Source organism: Triturus cristatus, chromosome 9, assembly GCF_964204655.1.
Source record: "Triturus cristatus chromosome 9, aTriCri1.1, whole genome shotgun sequence".
Classification (NCBI taxonomy): domain Eukaryota; kingdom Metazoa; phylum Chordata; class Amphibia; order Caudata; family Salamandridae; genus Triturus; species Triturus cristatus.
This window is the reverse complement of record NC_140592.1, coordinates 807,029,327-807,050,385: the sequence shown is the minus strand read 5'-3', so window position 1 is coordinate 807,050,385 and position 21,059 is coordinate 807,029,327. Positions and strand designations below refer to the sequence as shown.

Here is a 21,059-nt window from a genome sequence, read left to right as displayed (position 1 = left end):
ACAATGAGACAGCGAAGAAAAAGAGGGGCACGTCCTATTCGCCTGGAAACAATATAAAGTAACAATAAGAACGGGCCCTTGGAGGAAATGCAACTTCACTGCATCAACAGGCCACAAAATAAGGAAAACCCATTGGGGTTTTAGAGGAACCCTCATTCACCAACATAGTTGGTGGCATGATTGATCATCGGGTTCCCACCTAGGGTGCAGAGTGCATCCTAGGTGTGCTTCGACGCCTGATTATAGCTGAGCAGGTGTTTTTTTGTGACAAACGTGAGGTGAGTGTACAGGTTAAAAATGTCTCTAGGCTCCTCCTCCAAACTTGAAGTACTTAAATGCTTAGGTCCTAGGACAAGGTTAAAAAAGAATAAGGCGGATATCTTTAAGACAAATTTGGTCTGAAATATCCTGATGATAGTCTACATGTTTCAGCCTTTGTACCGTAATTAGATAGGCTTTCTTCAGGACCAGAAGTTATTTGAGGACAAAAGGCCTAGTGAAATTCTAGTTCACGCACTTAAGTGTGCCAACAATGTGGAGGTGATCCCGTTACTTATGTTTTTTCACCACATACGCTGTATATCAGCGCAGCTGTTAGATAGCAGCATGGATCTCGGCAGGGGGCGGTGCCTGTAGTCACACATGCATCAAGGTTGGCCACCCGCGTGGGAACCTATTGCGGTCCTGTGGCGCAGGATCCCGGAGATGAGAATCAGACATAACCTTACATACAGGTCAACAATGAGGATGCTGGACTAGATTGTTAGAGTAAACAGAAGTGTACTGCAAAATATCTAGGTCACGCAGTTCACTTATTGTAGTGTTATTATAGAAAATAAGGCTCCACCGGAGGAGCAACTAAGCTCTCAGGAGTATTTGCTGCCATGAACTGAAACATATTAAAACATTTTTCTTCAAAATCAACGATTCGTATTCTGTCCAAAGAAGGAAAAATACTATGACATCAGCGGTAGGCCAGACACTTCCTCACTAAGAAAAACATTTCAGTGGTATTGAGCTGTTTGTGTGCTGGCTCATCCCTGAGCCACTTTCTCTCAAGGAAGAAGAGCATTTAGCAGGGAATCTTCTGTGCTTGATCTTTATCTTGTTTATGTGAGTGAGGTGGCCTTCATCTACCCGAAAAAAGACTCCTTTTAGATTTCTCATCTCCTCCTCTAAAGGAAACTAAGATATGCACCCTCTGCCTCTGTGCATGCTTAGCAAAACCTGGCCCACTGTTACCCCAATTAACTTAAGGTGCATTTTTTTACAAATATCCATAGGCTTCTTTTCTGTCTTCCAAATTTAAGAGCCCCGTGTAGTGCTTGTGGTAGTACGAAAGACTAGACCTACTCTCCCCGTGTTCTTTGCAGGGCTCAAACCTTGAACTACAGTGTGCAAACAGTAGCAAACTATACTACAAAAATATTGACAAATATTGAAAATGATTCTTCAGGGATAAGTACCAATGACCATGTATAAATAGTGTATAGGATAATAAACAAAATAATACAACTAATCTAATGTTGTCTATTATTGTTGCCAGCAATTACAAACTACTTTCAGAATTGCAAGGATGCATAGTTACATTGGAGTAACCTTTGGTACAAACCACTGGCAGTGGGAAAGTAGAATCTTAATTAAAGCCAGAACATAGAAAATAATATCTTAGACCTGTTTTTCGTAAACTGTGGGGCCTGTTGGGAACTGCTTTTTGATGGGTCGAAAAAAGTCAGAGCAATAAATAAAAAATGCCTTTAAATTCTGTATTTAACTTGCCACATTTGCTGATGATTCAAAGACAGAGGTCAAATGTCAGGCTGCTATATTCAGTTAACATGGGGATTGGTGTTTAGTTTTCTTTCTGTGACTGCAAAGGGAGAGGAGTTTTTAAAGTGAATTATATGATTGTGTAGGATGCTGGGTTTTGGAATACATTACTAAATGGAAATACCTGTAAATGAAATGCAGACATCCAGCAGTTAGGAAAGCAAAAAGGAAACACTTTTTGTAATTCTCGAGTATGCTGGAAACAGAGATTTTAATAGGATCAAAACAAATCAATACAATTACTTGATGATGTGCAAATGATGAATATTCACAGAAACCTGATTTCCACACATTACCATTTGTGTGCTATATAGTTTTATCAGTCAAACCGTATGTCTGTGCAAATTTTGTGGCCATTTCAATGGAAATTATGCTGTCTGTAAATGACAATGCACTACCGCACAATGCTTTAGTTACATTAAAAAAAACACCTTATGTCCATTAAAGGTAGGTGGGTCTCTAAAGTTTGCTGTCCAAAAAAGTGGGCCATGGTTTTAAAAAGTTTGGGAACCACTATTTAGACTATAATCAGTATTCGTAAAAATAGTCTGAATATTGAATCTAGTTTGTCTAAAGTTCACACTGTATTGCTTAGTATACCACTTTTAGTTTTACTGATGCTGCGCTCCCTTGCAAACCCCAGTGGAAATACCAAATTTGCATAAAACATGCCCGAGGGAATAAGAGAAGACAAGCTGTGAACAGACTGTTCACAAAACATGGCCACCTGTGCGAGCTGGAGAAAAACAAAATCTGTATACAGTTTTTATAGTTTCGAACACTTCAAGTGGCTCTGTAATGTGTTAATTTTTATAAAACTCAGAAAATGATATTTATTCTACCACACATAACATGCTTAAAATTACTCACAGTCCATATTAGCCCAACACAGACATCACTATAAAATGTCAATATCTAGAATTGAAGGAATAACCTTCCAAAAAAATGAAACCGAAAACAGTATGCTGATATCCAGTTCAAGCATTACTTTCCTGGTATTATAGTTCCTTAAAGCCACATATATAAATAGGGAGAGAAAGATAAATTAAGTCACCGGTATGATACAGTTTGGCCAATTTGATGTCAAGCACGATATTTTAGAAAGGCAAATACTACTTACCAGTATGCATCTGTTCTTGGCATGTAGAGCTGCAGATCCACACACTAAGCATAGATCTCCATCTGGTGTTGGGCCCGGATGTTTGCACTTGTTTTTGTCTTGGAAAAGTCTTTTGAAGTCACGAGGTAGGAGACTCCTCCTTTGGATGATAGTGCGGGAGGTGGGTGGGCGCGTGTGGATCTGCAGCTCTACATGCCAAGAACAGATGCATACTGGTAAGTAGCATTTGCCGTTCGAGGCATATGAGCTGCAGATCACACACTAAGCATAGATTTTATAGAAGTACCCCTCCTTAGCGGCGACCACCAGTATCTGTTGCAGTAGTTTGAAATATTGTTTTGAGTACCGCCTAGCCCACACTAGCTTGCTGTTTTGTTTGCACATCTACACAATAGTGCTTTGTGAATGTGTGCGGCATAGACCATGTGGCTGCTTTGCAGATGTCATGTAAGGGAATGTTCCCCAAAAATGCCAGTGAAGCCCCTATCTTTAGGGTCGAGTGGGCTTTAGGGCGAACTGACAATGTGCATTTTGCTTTGTGATAGCAAATCTGTATGCATTTGACAATCCACCTTGCTATCCCAGATTTTGATATGGGTTTGCCTTTATGTGGTGGTGAGAAGGATACGTAAAGCTGTTTTGTCTTGCAAAAAGGTTTTGTTCTTTCAATGTAATAAAGCAATGCTCTTTTGACATCCAGAGTGTGGAGAGCTCTTTCTGCGACTGTTTGAGGTTGCGAGAAGAACACTGGCAACTCTACAGACTGATTGAGGTTGAAGGGAGAAATAACTTTAGGGAGGAATTTAGGATTAGTTCGTAGAACAACCTTTTTATGATGTATTTGTAAGAAAGGTGCCTGAATGGTTAGTGCTTGTAGCTCACTAACTCTTCTAAGAGAAGTGATGGCTACTAAAAAAGCAACCTTCCACGTTAAAAACTGTAGCTCAAATTTATGTAGAGGTTCAAATGGAAGACCCATTAGTCTTGTGAGAACGATGTTTAAATTCCACACAGGTGAGGGTGGTACTCTGGGAGGAAGTATTCTTTTGAGGCCTTCCATAAATTCTTCGATGGCAGGTACTCTGAAAAGTGATAAGTGTTGCCTATTGTGTAGAGGATTGATCGTGTTGTTATGACAATATATAACAAATCTTTTCCACTTGGCTGCATAGCAGGCCCTAGTGGTGGGACGTCTAGCCTCCTTAATAACATTCATACAGTCAGGGGGAAGGTTAAGGTAACCAAATTCTAAGACCTCAGGAGCCAGATCGCAAGGTTGAGCTGAGCTGGGTCCGGGTGTCTGATCTCTCCACAGTTCTGGGTTAAGAGGCGTGGGGAGAGGTGCAGTTTTTGGTGCGGAACCACAGATAGTTCCAGTAATGTGGTGTACCATGGTTGTCTGGCCCAAGCTAGAGCAACTAGAATGAGTCAGTGAGTGTTGCTGTAGCTTTCGCACCACCAATGGAATGAGTGGGAGAGGCGGGGAAAAGCGTACGCAAATCTGCCTGACCAATTCATCCATATCGCATTGCCTTTGGACAATGGGTGTGGGAATATGGCGAAGAAGCTTGGGCATTTGGCGTTTTCGTGTGTGGCGAAGAGGTCTATGTGTGGTTGGCCCCATATTTGAAAAAATGGTTGAAGAACTTGCGGATGAAGTTCCCACTCGTGAATCTGCTGCATTTGACGGCTTAACAGATCGGCTATGTTGTTTTGGACTCCCAGGACATGTTGGGCTAGGAGAAAAATGTTCTACGGTACAGCCCATCTCCATATGCTTTGTGCTAGATGAGAGCTGTAGAGAATGTGTCCCACCTTGTTTTTGTATGCAATACATTGCTGTCATGTTGTCCGTGCGGACTAGGACAGCCTTGCCTGATATTTGCTTTTGGAATGCCTTCAGGGCTAGGAATATGGCTAGTAACTCCAGGTGGTTGATGTGGAGTAATTTCTGTTGAGGAGTCCACCTGCCTTGCATGGGGTGATATAAAAGATGAGCTCCCCAGCCGGAGAGCGATGCGTCCACTGTCAGGACAATTTGTGGAACTGGCTCTAGGAACGGTGGCCCTTTGGAAAAAATTTTGGTGTTCTACCACTGCAGAGAGCGGCAAGTGCGACCGTCTACCAACACCAGATCTGTTAACTGACCTTGAGCCTGGTTCCATTGGCGTGCTAGGCACTCTTGGAGAGGACGCATCTGGAGTCTTGCGTGAGGCACCATGAATATGCAAGAGGCCATCATCCCTATGAGTTGCATGAACACTCGAGCTGGAAGAGAGTGTTGAGGCTGAAATTTGGTTAGAAGGGCTTGCATGCTTGCTATCCTGGCTGGACTGGGATAAGCGAGTGCTTTTGAGGTGTCTATTGTTGCCCCTAGTCACTGTTGTATGTGGGACGGTTGTAGATGAGACTTGTGTGGTTTACTGTGAACCCCAAGTCGAGGAGTAGTTGAATAGTGGCGTGAGTGTGTTGTACACACTGACTGTATGAGCTGGCTTTTATGAGCCAGTCGTCTAGATATGGGAAGACGTGAATTTGCGGTCTTCTTAGATGGGCTGCCACTACCGCCAGTCACTTGGTGAATACCCGGGGTGCTGCGGTGACTCCGAAAGGGAGTACTTTGAATTGGTAGTGTTGACCGTCCACTACGAACCTGAGATATTTCCTGTGAGCTGGGTGAATGGGAATGTGCAAGTAGGCGTCATTGAGATCTAGAGTGGCAAGGAAGTCGCCTTGTGAAAGAAGAGGAAGGACCTGTTGAAGTGTGACCATGTGAAAATGGTCTGACTGTATGTAGAGGTTTAGGGATCTGAGATCCAGAATAGGTCTCAGAGAGCCGTCCTTTTTTGGTATGAGAAAATACAGAGAGTAAACTCCTGTGCTTTGTTGGTACAGGGGAACTGGTTCTATTGCACTCTTTTGTAGGAGGGAGATGACTTCCTGTTTGAGCAGTAATAAATGGTCTAACGCCATTGGGCGCTAATTAGGTGGTATGTTTGGGGGGGGGGGGGGGGTTAGAGGTGAGTTCTAGACAGTAGCCCGATTGAATGATTTGTCTCACCCACCTGTCTGTGGTGATGTTGGTACAAACAGGCAGGAACTGTTGTAATCTTCCCCCGACTGGAGTGGAATGGGCCGGGGGGAATGGTGGGAAGTCACTGGGTAGGGGTGGAGGCAGAGCGGGTGTTGTTTGTCTTGCCTCTACCTTTGTTATTGTTGCTTCTGTAGCCTCCTCTTTGGTAACCTCTGGTGAATGTAGACTGGGTGGGAGTCTTATAAGAGGTGGAGGGGTTGTCAGAGGAGTTGCCTCTGGAGGTGCCCTTGTAAGAGGGACGACAAAAGGAACGTCTGGGAGCTTGCGATTGCAAGGCTCCCATTGATTTAGCTGTGTCTGTGTCCTTCTTCATCTCTTCAAGGGATGAATCAACATTAGGGCCAAATAAGTGTTCCTGATCGAATGGTTGGTTTAAGATGGAACTTTGTACTTCAGGTTTGAAACCTGAAATGCGTAGCCAGGCATGTCTACGCAGGAGAACACTTGTGTTGACAGCTCTGGAGGCGGTATTTACCATGTCCAGCACGCAACGAATTGAGGTGTTAGTAATGAGTTCCCCCTCTTGTATAAGGTGATTGGCTTTGTCCTTATATTTGTCCGGGAGGTGTTGCAATAGGGTTTCAAGTTGGTCGTAATGTGCCCTATCGTACGTAACTAACAGTGCTTGAGTGTTGGCGATACGCCATATGTTAGCTGCCTGTGAAGCGGTTTGTTTGCCAGAGGCGTCTAAGAGTCTGGACTCTTTATCGGGGGTGGAGCGTCCCCTGATGTTTGAGAGCTGTCCCTCTTTCTAGCCATTGGAGACTACAAGGGAGTCTAGTGGTAGGGGGCCCTTAATGTACGCTGGGTCTGCTGGGGCAGCCTTGTATTTTTTCCTCGATCCTGGGGTTAATAACCCTAGCCAGGATCTTTAAATACCTCAGGTGCATGCTTGGTAACTCCTTTTAGCATGGGCAGAATAGTGATGGACCTTTGTGGGTTATCAAAGGTGTCCACAAGGAAATCCTCTTCCACCGGGTCAGTATGTAAGTCAACCCCGTGGTATTGGGCAGCTCTATTTAGAAGCTGATGAAAACCCATTGTATCCTCCGGAGGGGAAGGCCTGGAGGGGTAGATGTCATCCTGTGGAACATTAGGGACATCTGGCGTACTATAATCGTCCCAGGGGTCAGGGGAATAAGGTGGATCCCATAGTGGCTCATCATCCGCACCCCTTCCTGTGTCATCATAGGTGTCATCATCATGATCCATTGGTGGAGGAGATGGTGTAGGAGAATGGTGTGGTGGGGTGGAGGTGGAGGAGGAGGTGGTGGAGAAGGGACCCTGAGGGGAGATGTGGCAATGTCCCTTCTTTTAGGTGGTGGAGCCGGCACAGGCGTATCCAATGGTCTCTTCTTTGCACTTAAGGTCAGCTGACCAGTTTTAGGGTCTTTTAGAAGAGTTTTCTGTTTAGGGTCTGGTTTAAATAGCTCTTCTGATGGAGGTTGGTCTTTCGGCGCCGACAGTTTCGGTTCGAAAGACTTGCGCGGCACCGACTCTGGAACGGTTTTGTGCTCCTTTGGCTTAGAACTGTGATGTTTTACAGTCTCTGTGGCCGCTGGTGGAACCAGGTGTCTTTTCGGATCCGAGGCTTTTTTCGGTTCCGAAGGTTGTGGATCCTAAGCTTCAGGGATCGGCTTTTTGTTCGACTCAGAGTGTTTTTTCTGAGTCGATGGGGCGGTGCCTGTAGATTTCGGTGCCGAGTGCTTGGATGTGGAGGCAGCAATCGGCAGGGAGGAGGAGGGCAGTTTCTTTTTCGGTGCCGGTGGTAGTCTGACTCGAGCCCGAGTCGCCTGAAGGCTTAGTAGGCTTCTTTGCCGGGCCTGAAGGCGGGGCATGGGAAGCAGTCTCTCGGTGTGCACCTGGGCCCGAAGGTGAAGGTGTGACCAAAGCCTTTTTCGATGGTGTAGGGAGGGGGTCTACGTCTCTACTTAAGACCCGCTGACCAGTAGTGATGTCCTCGATGTTGGAGTCATCGACTTCTGAGGCGCTGACTGGGCCTTCTTCGATGCGCTCCTGTTCAGGTGCATAGACTGCCTCCTGGAAAAGGTCATCGGGGATGGGCACCGAGGAGCAAGCCATTTTTCTTCTGGCTCGACGATCTCAAATGGTCTTCTTCTAGCGGAAAGAGGCACAAGCTGCACAGTCTCTGGCCTCGTGCTCTACAGACAAGCAGAGGTTGCACACCTAATGCAGATCGGTGTGGGGAAATTTCGACCCACATTGAGGAAATTTCTTGAATGGCGTCCTTTCCATGAGCCAGATACCAAGGCCCAGGTAGGCCCGAAGACCTTTGTCGACGACGGAATCGAGGACTTTGATGTTAAAGAGATGCGCGACGACTAGGGATCGCGATCGAAAACAATACCCGAGAAGGGTGAAGGATTGCGCGTCGAGAGTGGAATCGGTGACGGTTCCGAACTGGAGCGCGAGAAACACATCCTAGCCCGATGGCGGGAAAAAACAATCTGAATATGGAGCTGATACCCATGTGCAGTATCATCCAAAGGAGTCACCACCTACCTTGTGACTTCTAAAGACTTTTCCAAGACAAAAACCAAGTGCAAACATCCGGGCCCAACACCAGATGGCGATCTATGTTTAGTGTGTGATCTGCAGCTCATATGCCTCGAACATAGTATTTCTGCTTAATCCCTTTTTGATGCGATCCTTTGAAGTTGATGTTGGCTTTTGTGAAGGACATTAGTACTTTCAGTAATGAGGCAGTGAGAGACGTGAACTAAATATAAACCAAAGTAAAGGTTTCCTTAATGTTAAATGAACTGATGTGTACAGGATTTTGAAAAGAATGGCAAAGCAAGTTCATGTTGACTAGGCAAATGTCTTGTGATTAATGGAGGTTATAGATTTTTCAAAAATTTAGTCAGTCTACAATGGAGATCCTTTTTTGAGCCCTACGATGAAAATCAGGCACCAGGTGAGGAAATCCATATTCAGGCTCCTTTCAGTGCTTAAAGCACATTTATGAATGCTGGCTCTAGAAACTCCTGGCCTCAGAACTCCATCCCAGACCATGAAAACCTATTCTCAGGTATCCTACTAATATACTGTAGAGAGGGCCCACATATTGAAACTGCACTTTATGGGGCAATTTTTTCTCATTCCTCGACATGGATGAAGGAATGGTATTCTGAATCAAAGACATAGCATCTTAGCTGTTTTAAATAAACACCCCCACACGCTAGGAAAAGTCACATGATTATCCACCTCCGGCATATCACGGATTGCAAAGTACCACCAGGGATGCACCTATATACCTCAGGATTTGAATCCCTATGCTTTAGATTAATGCTGAAATGACTAGGAGTAGTGGATAATATGTTTTTTCCATAGAAATACATATGGAGCAGCCTGAGGATAAGCCAATGCTTAGGTTAATTAAGAAACCAAAACTACAAACAGTGGTAAACATGGTCCGTCAGGTACATATCAAAGTTCCATTTAAATTTACAACATTACCTCCACATCATAAAGAAATTTGAAATCACTGGGTGCCACAGACGCCCTCTGCACTGCCTCAGCCAGGGCGACGGCTCCTTTCCCTCCTTCCGACCAGTGAGAACATTTCACAGCATCGAAGGCTCCAGCTTCTTTGGCAATGCGGCAAACCAGGGCTAATTCAGCCTCGGTGTCCGATCTGTGGGCGAGAATGTGTTAGGCAAGAAATATTGGGACCTGCACAAGCAGCAATGGCTGTGGAATGCTTTATGTTCGTGGAAGGTCCTTCTGCCTCTGGTCACTAGTTAACCCTGTGAAGCGTCAACCAATGAGAGGGGGATTTTTTTTTTGATAATCAAATTTATTGTATTTAAAGGACAGCAACAAATTCAGTGGCAACAAGGCAGACACAATAGATACGCACAATACAGTTCTTAAGAATGACAGATCTACAAAAAAAGGTCTTGCGGTAGGTGGACCACCAGCCTATCTATATTCACCTATGAGAGAAACATTGCAACCTCAAGCCCGCAACAAATGAAACCATTTGCCCCAGATCCTGCCGAAGAGTTCAGGGCAACCTCTAGCCTCGAAAAGAGGCTCTTCTTGGGTACCGCACCAGTCCACCCCTCTTCTCCATCTCTGAACTGTTGGGGGTGTAGCTTGGGACCAGAGTGCCGCGATGTCCCTCTTGGCCACCACCAAAGCCGTACCCAAAAACCGTTTATCCGCCCGGGAGCCATCTAGGCCGTCAAACACCCCCAGGAGCAAGCACAGCGGGTTATGGGGTATCTCCCACCCAAGGGCCTGTGTGAGCTCAAGCTCCACCCCCGCCCAAAAGGATGTAAGGGCCGGACATTGCCATACCATGTGGTAGAAATCAGTCGGGGCTTGATGGCAGTGCGCGCAGGATGGGGAGGGCCGCAAGCGAGCTCTGTACAGGCGCGCGGGGGTGAGGTATGCCGCGTGGAGATAGAATAGCTGGACTAGCTGCAGCTTGGAGGAGGTCATCAGCAGCTTGGGGGCCATCAGGGCGTCCCTCCAATCCGCCTCCTCCAGGGGACCCAGCCACCCCCCCCAGCGAGCACGAATGTGGTCGAGGGTCGCAGGGCCATTGTTTACTAGGGAGCGATAAATAGGCGATACCCCCCCTCTGCCCAGGTGTCCCATCATCACTTGGGCCTCCAGGGGGCTGAATTCAGGGAAGGATGTGGGGGAGGGAATATGGACCTGGAGGGCGTGCCGGAGCTGTAAGTACCTATAGAATTGGGAGGAGTGGAGGGAATGCCGGTGCTGTAGGTCTGCAAATGATATGACATGGTCCCCCACCCAAACGTTACCCAGGAGCGAAATCCCTATAAGGTCCCACCTGCGAAAGTCCTGGGGTGAGGAAACCTCCGCAAGCCACGTTCCACTCCACAGGGGTGTCTGCCTGGTCAGTTTCTGGTTCCACCCTACATGCGGCAGCGCGGCACGCCAGGCCACAAACACCGCCCTGGTGACCGGGGGAAGATCTTGCGGCACTGGGCTCCCGTACAGGTAAGCTTGGAGCTGTGGAAACTCCAGTGCCCCGAGTTCCATTCTGTACGTCGGGTCGGACCAGCCGCCCGCGAACCAATCGTGGATCACAATGAGCCGAGTGGCGAGGTAGTAGAGGTGAAGACTAGTCACCCCCATACCCCCGTCGTACGGTGGTATGCGGCAGTGCGCCAGAGACATCCATGGCCTCTTCCCTCCCCAAGGACCCCATTCAACTCCCGGAACCAGCTCCCTGGGAGGTACAGGGTAACATTCTGTGGTATGTATAAGAAGCGGGGGAGGACCATCATTTTAAAAAGGGCACTTCTTCCAAGAGGGTTGAGAGGAAGAGATTGCCACTTCCTGAGGTCCGCCTTTGCCCTAGTAACTAAAGGTGTGATATTCAAGGCCTATTCAAGCTCCGGATGCAGAGCGATCCATACCCCCAGGTACTTGAAGGACTGCACGCGCAGGGGGATGGATGTTTGCCAGTCGAAGCACACACGTGAGGGGTGCAAGGGGACCAACGCGGATTTTACCGAGTTAACTGGAGCCCTGAAACGTGCTCAAAGGCCTCAAGAGCTTGCAGACATCTCGGGCCGGAGCCCTCGGGATCAGCCAAGAAGAGGAGAACGTCGTCCGGGTACAGGGCTATTTTGTCCGTCTGGGTCTGATCCCAGGTCCAACCCCAGATGAGGGGGTCCTGTCGAATGAGGCACGTCAGGGGTTCCATTGCCAGGGCAAATAGAAGCGGGGAAAGCGGACCGCCCTGGCGAGTGCCCCTCTGGATAGGGAATGGCTCAGAGAGCACGCCGTTGATTAGGACTCTAGCCCGAGGCGCAGAGTAGAGGACCCGGATGAGACGTCGAAACGCGGGTCCGAGACCCATCCTCTCCAGCACCTCCGCCAGATAATCCCAATCCACAGTATCGAAGGCTTTCCCGAAGTCTAGGAAGAGCAGGGCCAGATATGGGGTGAGACAGTTACAGTGGGCCAGGGCGAGGTGAAGGCGGCGTATGCAATGCCTAGTGCCCCGGGCAGGCATAAAGCCGCATTGATCCGGGTGCACCAGCGTCTGTAAGTGGGGGCGAAGTCTCTGAGCCGCCACCGTGGCAAAGATTTTGATCTCCGTATTGATGAGGGAGATAGGGCGGTAATACGCGCAGGCAAGGGAAGGCGGCTGCGTTTTTTAAGGACTACAATTGTGGCCACGTCCGTCTCCGGTGGGAATGACCATCTCAATGACATGGTTGAACAGCTCTAGCAAGTGCAGAACCAGAGTATCCCGGTAGGTCGCATAGTACTCCTGGGGGTAACCGTCTGGCCCGGGCGTTTTGCCAGAGCGCAAAAGTGAGATGGCTCCCTGTATCTCCTCTGCGGAGATAGGACGGTCAAGAGATTCGGAATCCGTCGGGGAAAGACGGGATAGGTGGGTCCCGGTGTCAGCCAATAGGGCCGCCAGGGAAGATTGGGGAGCTCGGGCCTTGTAGAGCTTCGCGTAGTAGTCGGCGAACGTGTGGGCAATAGCCAGGGAGGTGGCGCAAGGAGCCTCCTCCCTTCACCCCAGATCTCCGGAATAATACGGTTGGCCCTAGGATAGGACACCAAATTATGCAACAGTTTGCCATTTTTATCGCCCCAACCATACACGCGCACGACCGAGGAGCACCAGAGCATTTTGGCGGACTCCAATGACAGCTGGCAGATCTCGCCTCGGATCAGAGTAAGCTGTTGAGTGGAATCGGCATCGTTGTGAGCAGTTTGGGCGCCCTCCAGCCATGCCGCCTGAGCTTCCAGCCGAGCCAGCCGGGCAGATTGCTCCGTACGCTTTGCGTGAACCAGACCTCTACCCACCCCTCGTATCACAGCCTTGCCGGCCTCCCACAGGGTCCCAGGCAAGGAGACCGAGCCCACATTGGCGGTGAAGTAGTATTTCAGTTCCTGCCCGAGGGATTCAACAAAAGTCACATCCTGCAGGAACCAGGCATTCATCCGCCATACCGTGCGAGTGCCACTAAAGGAGGTACCGAGACGGAGAGAGACAGGGGAGTGATCGGAGATGCCCCTCAGTAAGATCGCGGCCCCAGACATCAACTGACAGTCTATGGCAGGTAGTAGAAGCAGATCGATACAAAAGTGCGTGTGGTGAGCCACTGAGGTGTGCGTGTATTGTTCCCTATGGGGGTTCCACACCCTCCAGGCATCACAGAGGCCCAGGGTGGAGAACCAGTCAGATAGTCGCTTTGCAGAGTACAAACGGGAAACCGAGGGGGCACCTGTTGTGTCACGCGAGGGCTGCAAAACCGCATTAAAGTCACCCCCAACCACCGTCAGACCCTCCGGAAGGGAAGCGATCACCGAAGTTAACTGACTAAGGGTAGAGACCAGGCTGGCGGGGGGAATGTAAACACACAAAAGATTAAGGGGGTGACCCTCGATCATGCCCGTCAGGGCCACGTACCGGCCCTGTAAATCAGATACAGCCTGCGACTAGGTAAAAGGAAGTCCCTTCCGGAGCAGTATGGCCACCCCCCCTGGAGCCCCGCGCGAACCCAGAGTGCCAAACCCTATCAAACCCGTATCTGGCGAGGAAATGACATTGGGAACCCAAGTGGTGCGTTTCTTGCAGGAGCAAGATATCTGGGGCGTGTCGCTGGGTGCTGCGAAGAACCGCGGTACGTTTGATCCGGTCCAGTAGGCCGTTAACGTTCCAGGAGAGGATGTGTAGGGTTCTATGTAGAGTAGGTGCCATTGTGTTGAATAGGGTGTGGGAGGGACAAGGGTTGCGCGGGCACCCCCAGATCCCAGGAGATATCCGAATCCGTGCCTGGGGCCGCTACGGCGGGGGCGCAGGGGCTGATGGATCTCTCGTCTACAACGAAGGCGGCTGTGCGTGGGTGTCTGCAAATAAAAACAAAAAACTGCGGCCCGCGGGCGGCCAAAAACAACAGGAACAGCCCCCCCCCCCACCCTATACTTCTGAACGTGAAGCATCTGTCGCCCTGGAAAGAAAACAGTGCAAAAAACAAACAATCTAGGAGCTAAGATAAAACGGTTAGCGAAAATAGGACATGGTGGAGATGGACCCCCCTTTCCCATACGGATACACATATACCATCCGTTGCCAGTACATCCACGACCACCTATAGTAGAAGTTGCACGAAGGTCCCGGGGGTAGGATGATCGTTTTGTGTGGGCCCCGGGACCAGAGTACCCCCCCCCCCCCACACCCCCCAATACAAGGGGAAGAAGGAGCATCAAGAGCTGCCCAGGGTCCGAGACCAGGTCAGAAACGGGGTCCCAACATCAGCAGTACTCGCAGGAACCTACTGCCCCTGCCAGAAAGGTTGAAGGAGCGGTCATAAACCGGAGGTTTAGAGGCCATTTAGGAAGTGTTTGATGCCAGAGCCTGTCATGCTGCTTCGTCGTCCCCAGAACCTTGGAGTGCTGGGCTCCTGGATAAGTCTGAGTCAGATATCGCTGGACGTAAGGCCTCCTCGGAGCCCGGCCCTCCGCTCAAGGCCGGCGGAGGGGTAGGTGGGCTGGGGGAAATCGGAGCCCCGGGGCAAAGTCCAGGCACAGGGCCGCTCAGACGACACACTCGGCGACGGGGATGTCCCCCTTCGACGCTCGTGCTTCCTGTGGGATCTGGTCCGACGTCTCTGAGGCTGCCGCGCAGTCAGGAGTGGCCGTGAAGGGGTCCGATGCACGGGGGAAGAGGCAGACCGGGCCAGGAGAGGCCGCTCCTCCGTGAGCCAGGTCCAGGCCGCCTGAGGAGTATCAAAAAAGAGCGTTTGGTTTTGAAAGAGGACCCTGAGCCGGGCCGGGAAGAGAAGGCCGTAGCGCAGACCCAAACACCGGAGTTTTTGTTTTACCTCATCACAGGTGCGCCTCTGAGCCTGCACCTCCCTGGTGTAGTCCGGGAAGACCATGACTCGGGTGTTTTGAAACTGCAGCGGGCCCCGTGCTGTGGCCGCCCTAAGATAGCGTCTCTGTCGGGGAAGTTGAGGACCTTAAGGATTATGGGACGGGCAGGAGCTCCTGGTGGGGGTTTGGGCGCCAGGGAGCGGTGGGCTCGTTGGATGACAAACCAGGGCGAGAGATTGTCCTTAGGCATCCAAGAGCGCACCCAGGTTTACACAAATGTGTCCATTCGACCCTGTTCCACCCCCTCCGGAAAGCCCACGAGGCAGAGGTTGTTGCGTCGCGACCTATTTTCGGCATCCTCCGCCCGGCGGTGGAGCTCCGAGGTCTGAGACCTAAGTTGGCCAATGTCGTCCTCCGCTGTAGAGAGGCGGGCCTCCGCCTCCGAGACACGAGCCGTCGCGTTGCTTAGATCTTGACGAAGGAAAGCCGTGTCGACCCGCACCTCACCGATCTTATTTTCGACAGATGTTTGCGATGCCCCTATCGCCTGCAGGATGGCTGTGAGGTTGCTCCCGGGGGGGACCCGACTCGCTGGGTGCCACACCGCCAGAGTCCCTGTCAGACGTGTTGAATCGGTCCATTTTCGTTTGGGTTTGGGGGGCCGAAGCCTGCTGGGTGCGACTCTTGCCCATGGCCACCAGTGTCGGATCCTATCGATTCAGGCCCGGTGGGCCACCAGTCCGCAGTGGAGGAAGGGGGGCCACCAGCACCCGGACCGTCGATACTCAGGACCGGGCGCCCAAGATCCCCCCCCCCCCCAGCCCCGGGGAGACAGGCTCAGCTTGACGACTCAGTGGCTGGATAGGCCTCAACTGCAACTCAAGGGCACCCCCACCCAGGCGGCAGTTCCAAAGTGCTGGGTGTTACCTCTAGGGTCTAAGGCACACCTCCCAGCTGGTTGGTCCGGGGTCCTGGCGAAGGTCAGAGCCGCGCAGCCCCGCGTCCACGGTCCCGCGGACTGGATTCCAACGAAGGTAGGCCCGGGGGAGCTGCGGTCCAGTAGGTTGAGTCCAAAGATGCCTGGGCCCCCCAGCGCACAGCCACGCCGCAGCGAAAGGGGTTGCAGGGAGCCCACTCCAGGTGTCACTCGGCCCCCGTAAGCGTCATGGGTGCTGCACCAAACCCTGAGAGGGGACACCAGGCCGGTCGACGCCGGGCCGCAGGATGTCCAGAATATGAAGGGGCAGCCTGTGGATTCGCAGCAGTAGCACCTCAGCCCCCAGGCAACGCAGGGAACAGCAGCAGCACGGCCTGGGGTCCGGAATGCAATTCTGGCCACCGCAGCAGAGTTTGAGGGCTAGGAGGTGGCACTGGTGTTGCAGGCGCGGCCCAGTCCGGCCCAGCAGTGAGTCACGTAAAGAGAGTGCAGGGCCCCCCACCCGGTGTCCCCGCCACGCAAACGCGCAGCAGAACCCTCCTCTAATAGCCTGCAGGTATGGCGGTGTCTTAGGTGCAGTTCACAGCCTGTAATTGTCCCAGAGGCCCCACCGGGGTGCCGCCGGACGGAGGTCCGGTCATCACACACGGGCCTGGGGGCGGTAAGAGAAGAAGCAAGCAGTGCTGGCCCGCCGCTGCCTGAGATGGCAGCCGAGTATCCCCGCCCTACCGCCGCCACCAACATCACAACACTACCCCGGCTCTCCGCAACCAGGGAACCGTCATAGCTGGGAACACAGGTGGCAGGAAGGCACCGCTACCGGGGCTCCGACCCGGTCTCCAGGGCCGCGACGCCAGGGAGGGGGGAGCGCCCGCTCCTGCTGCACCCCGCTGCACGATCCGGCAGCCGGTCCCCGCGCCCCACCTCCACGCTCTCTGTACCGCAGACCCCCGCCGCAGCCCGTAGCAGTGAACAGCGGGCGGGGTCCGCACCCGGGCGGCACAATGCAAGGCCGTGTCCTGGGTCGCCTGGAAGTGCGGATGCGACGGCACCCCGCCGCAGCCGGTGGAAGCGCCGCGGCGACCGGCCGCCAGGATTCACCGTTCCGGAGCCAGGGCGGATCCTGTGGGCTGGGAGAGAGAAGCCGCCATTTTGGGCCCGGATCCTGGTGAAGGCCGCCGCCGGGATTCAGGTGTCGCAGGCAGCAATCTGGATTTTCACCGCTCGTCTGGCAGCCCCAGCATGATCAGGAGCACTGGCGACAGGTAAGGGTGGCTGGATGTAAGCGGATGGCGACGGATCTGGGAGCGGATGATAGAGGGGTCCGGAGCACTCTGTGTGCGACCGCCATCTTAACGCTCCTAGCCACGCCCCTGAGAGGGGGATCTTACCCTCAACTCCACAGTGTTGAGTTGGGAAAGTGAGACTTGTTAATCCCACTCCACCCCACCTTGTGACGAGTTTGGAAAGGGTCATATCTGGGCACTTCAGGCTTAAACCTAAAATGCCTTGGGCTGACTTTATGAGTAATGTTGCCGTATGTCATCAGGGGAGGACCTTCGCTGTGGGAGGCCATGGCTTTGCCAGATTGAGGATAATCATGGCTGTGATAATTTCAGCCTGTCAAACCTTGGCTAAGTGACACGTGCATTAGCACATGAAAAGCACCAAGCTGCTTGCCTGACCCCACCATGATGGATGTTTTAGGTTGATCGGCGCTTAGAGCCCGCAGAGTTAGCCTGATAGGAACCCCCACTAGCAAAGACATTGAGGAAGAGAGTTACTTATCTTTTGTTACATTTTTTCCGATAGATGCCCTCTCACGAATTTTTCATCTACCTTGTGCTGGTGGTTGCAAATGGGGGAACAGCAGCACTTATTTTTGAGGGCCGGACCTATTTTTCATCTTCAGTCTCACCCAGAGGAAGATACAGAAAGTAGAAGTAGCAAAAAGAAGGAAGAGAAAGACAGGACAGAAGGACTCATTAAAGATCTATATATGTGAAGCTGTGGGTTAAAGAGACAGAAAGGCAGCAGTGGAATCAAGACTGGAAATACTTAGTATTCAGAAACTTTGGCATTAGGAGTGCTGGCAGCAGGCAGCTAATTAAAACTTTGGGCCTCTGCACTTATTGATTTTACATATTAACCAAAAGATAGATGGGTTTTTCAAACACTAGATCCAAAAAAATAAGGATTTAGATACGTATTGGGCAGATTTTTTATTGCCTAAGCTTTAAGAGCCAGTCATTTCTAGTGCTCTGATAAATAACATACTTTTTAACACTTTTGGACTGTAGTAAACACCGCCTCCTCCCCAATCAAGCCAAGATACCACTTCTATTCTTACTTTGCCAGTCACATAGTTGGTCTAATTTAGTGGTAACAGACATGCAGAACTTTGATTTTACAAATGACATGTTGGACTTGCCTCTTTTTGCAGGGTTCTCCCCAAACTGGTGGGAGATGGAGTGGAGAAAGGATGCGATGCACCTGGGGCTACCACCCCCCCACGAGAAACCACAGAGGCGAGAGACGCCTGGGGCCTGGCTCTAGACGCTGACAGCTGTCGTGGCCGCTGTTGGTTGTTGTACTTATGGACAGAGCTTTCCTTGGGTGGGGAACAGAAATCAGACCCAAGGGGTGGATTAGGCCACATCACTTTGTTGGCCATGGTGGTACCTTCTACCTACTGGGATGCAGCAGTCAACAACATAAAGTTAGGCATGTCACAGATGGGGTCCACAGGTGAGGAAAAGGATTCCCCATGGGTTAGCTTAGTGGGCCCTGAGAGTATAGACGGAGAGATCCAAATGAGTTCAGAGAGGCGTAGAACTGAAACATACCCCTGCAATAGCGAGACATGGTTTATGTTCTATTGGCCAAGCAAGGAAGCCAATCAAGGTATTGGTTAGTCTACCCTGGCTTTAGGCTGGAAGGGGGTGTGTTGGAACTAGCCCTTTTTGCAGGGTTATCCTTAAACTTTTTGCATTCCTTTGTCTATTTTCTGACCTTCTTTTTGTTGGCTTTAGGACTCTGGGCTCTTTACCACGGCTAATCAGTGCTCGAGTGCACGTGCTCTCTCCTTTAAAACATGGTGTGATTGGTTTGCACCTGTTAGGCATATTTCTTTACTTATAAGTCCTTTGTAAAGCAGTATCCCATATATCCAGGGCATGTAAATTAAATGCTACTAGTGGGCCTGCAGCACTGCTTGTGCCACCCACAGACATACCCTTTCAAACCTGTCTCAGTACTGCTACTGCAGGGCTTGCATGCACAGTTTACTGCTACTTTGACTGGGCATTTAAAACTACTTGCAAGCTTTAAAACTCCCCTTTTACTACATATAGGTCATCCCAAAGGTAGGCCATATGGGCAGGGTGTTGTGAAAGTAAAAGGTAGGACATGTGCCTTTATTGTGTGGAATGTCCTGGTAGTGACAAACAGCCTTTTTTTCTTCCCACTACTGTTAGGCCTACTCCTCTCATAGGCTAGCATTGGGAATTCCCTTATATGTGTTTAAGTGGGAATTCCTGATCTGAAAGGAGTAGCGTTGCAATGTTTGGTATGTTTAGAATGGTAGTGATAATTCCAGCTTACGTGTAGTTGGATTTCACATTACTATTTTAGGAATGCCACTTTTAGAAAGTGCAGAACACAAAACAATGAACCCGGCTCCGTACAACCGTAGACTCCTACTACTCATGGAGTAACAAACAGTCAACTCTTATCTGTCCGAATGGAATTTTTATTAGACCATGCCGGTTTCCTATTGATTTAAAAATTGATCAAAACAATTTTTTGGACTGAAAAAGAAACACAGACTTACACGTATATACAATTCACATTAACATACACTTAAAGGCAAAAATGGACTTAGACACTGTGAAAAAATCATTGGCAACAGCTTGCAACATAAAAGCAGCAAATGAATTCATACATTAATCTGATGCAAAACACATTTTTAGGAAAATTTACATCATGTACAAAATTTAGTAATAAACATGAAAATATCCAATGGTATGAACCACATGTGTTATTCCAACTCCAGCGTCAAAAGTGTGTCTGAATAGTATATCAATCCTTTATCCAATAATTTCCTTCAACTATCGCCGCATTCAGAATTAACTAAATGCCTCCCAAAATGCCAACCCGTTTCAAGACCCAGGCGAATAGTACTGGGATTATCATCAGGGCTTCATATAAATGGACCGGATAGTCTGTTTTCTAGAGATGGAGCGGCCGCTCCAGCTCGTTTGCTCCAAGAGTTTTTGGCTTTTCTGCCACTGGACTCGTTTATGTTACTGCCTACGAGGCTCCCTTAACACTTTGCCAGTATGAATTTCTTTACTGCAGAGTATGGGCAGGACTGAGTTCCTTGAAGACTCTTTATTTTTACCGCATCTTCACCAATTCAAAACTCTGAATGTAATGGACTTTCCTTTTGCTCAAATACAGGCGTGCTTTCCCTCACAGGTATTATTTTTCACTCAAAAACGAGAAGGAATATTCAACTCGTGCACCATGCTGGTTGTAACTCAACTCTGAAATGGCGAGTTGAGTTACAACCAGCTTGAATGTTCGTTACTCCATGAGTAGTAGGAGTGTACGGTAGTACGGAGCCGGGTTCATTGTTTTGTGTTCTGAACTTTTAGAAAGTGGGCATTTCTCTGTGCTTAAGACTCTTTGTGCTTAAGACTCTCTGCTTTGCAGCCTGACTCCAATCCATGTCTGAGTGTCAACTACACTTTGTGCACACTTTCCAGAAAGCCATCACACCGAAATGGTTGGGTGTGACAGGATTAGATCTGCATATTGATGGTCTTCCTGATCTGAGGGATCACACTTTACAATTGGATAGGCTGTCTCCTGCCCTCACACAAAGGGTTGATTTACCCCCTTCTGATGCCTGGAGCCAGAGCTGGGTTGAAAGGATTGTTGCACACTTCTAAATGTTATTTTGCAGTGCACCTTTGAACAAAGACAATTTTGAGTAGAAGTACAGGGGCTTTGACCCCATGATTTGAGACACTGCATGGACGTGTAACCAAAAGACACACAATTGATGGACGGAATGCAGAAAAAAATCAAAACATTCACCCCCAGTCAAGAGATCTGGGTTAAATCCATCATTCTTTTGCTCACCATGCCACCCCAGTTTGAACCTGGCCATATGCAAATCAGTCTTGACCCTGTGCCTCATGGGAACAGTCTAGCCCGAACTGCCAAGC

General features: G+C 49.9%; 1 protein-coding gene across 1 annotated transcript in view; it reads right to left on the bottom strand.

The window, feature by feature from the left end:
- Window positions 1-21,059, bottom strand: part of MTHFD1 (methylenetetrahydrofolate dehydrogenase, cyclohydrolase and formyltetrahydrofolate synthetase 1) — a 318,864-nt gene that overhangs the window by 11,915 nt on the left and 285,890 nt on the right. The window contains exon 24 of the mRNA XM_085626208.1: window positions 9,525-9,702. Coding sequence (XP_085482334.1) covers window positions 9,525-9,702 — 178 coding nt within the window. The remainder of the gene's footprint in view (window positions 1-9,524; window positions 9,703-21,059) is intronic.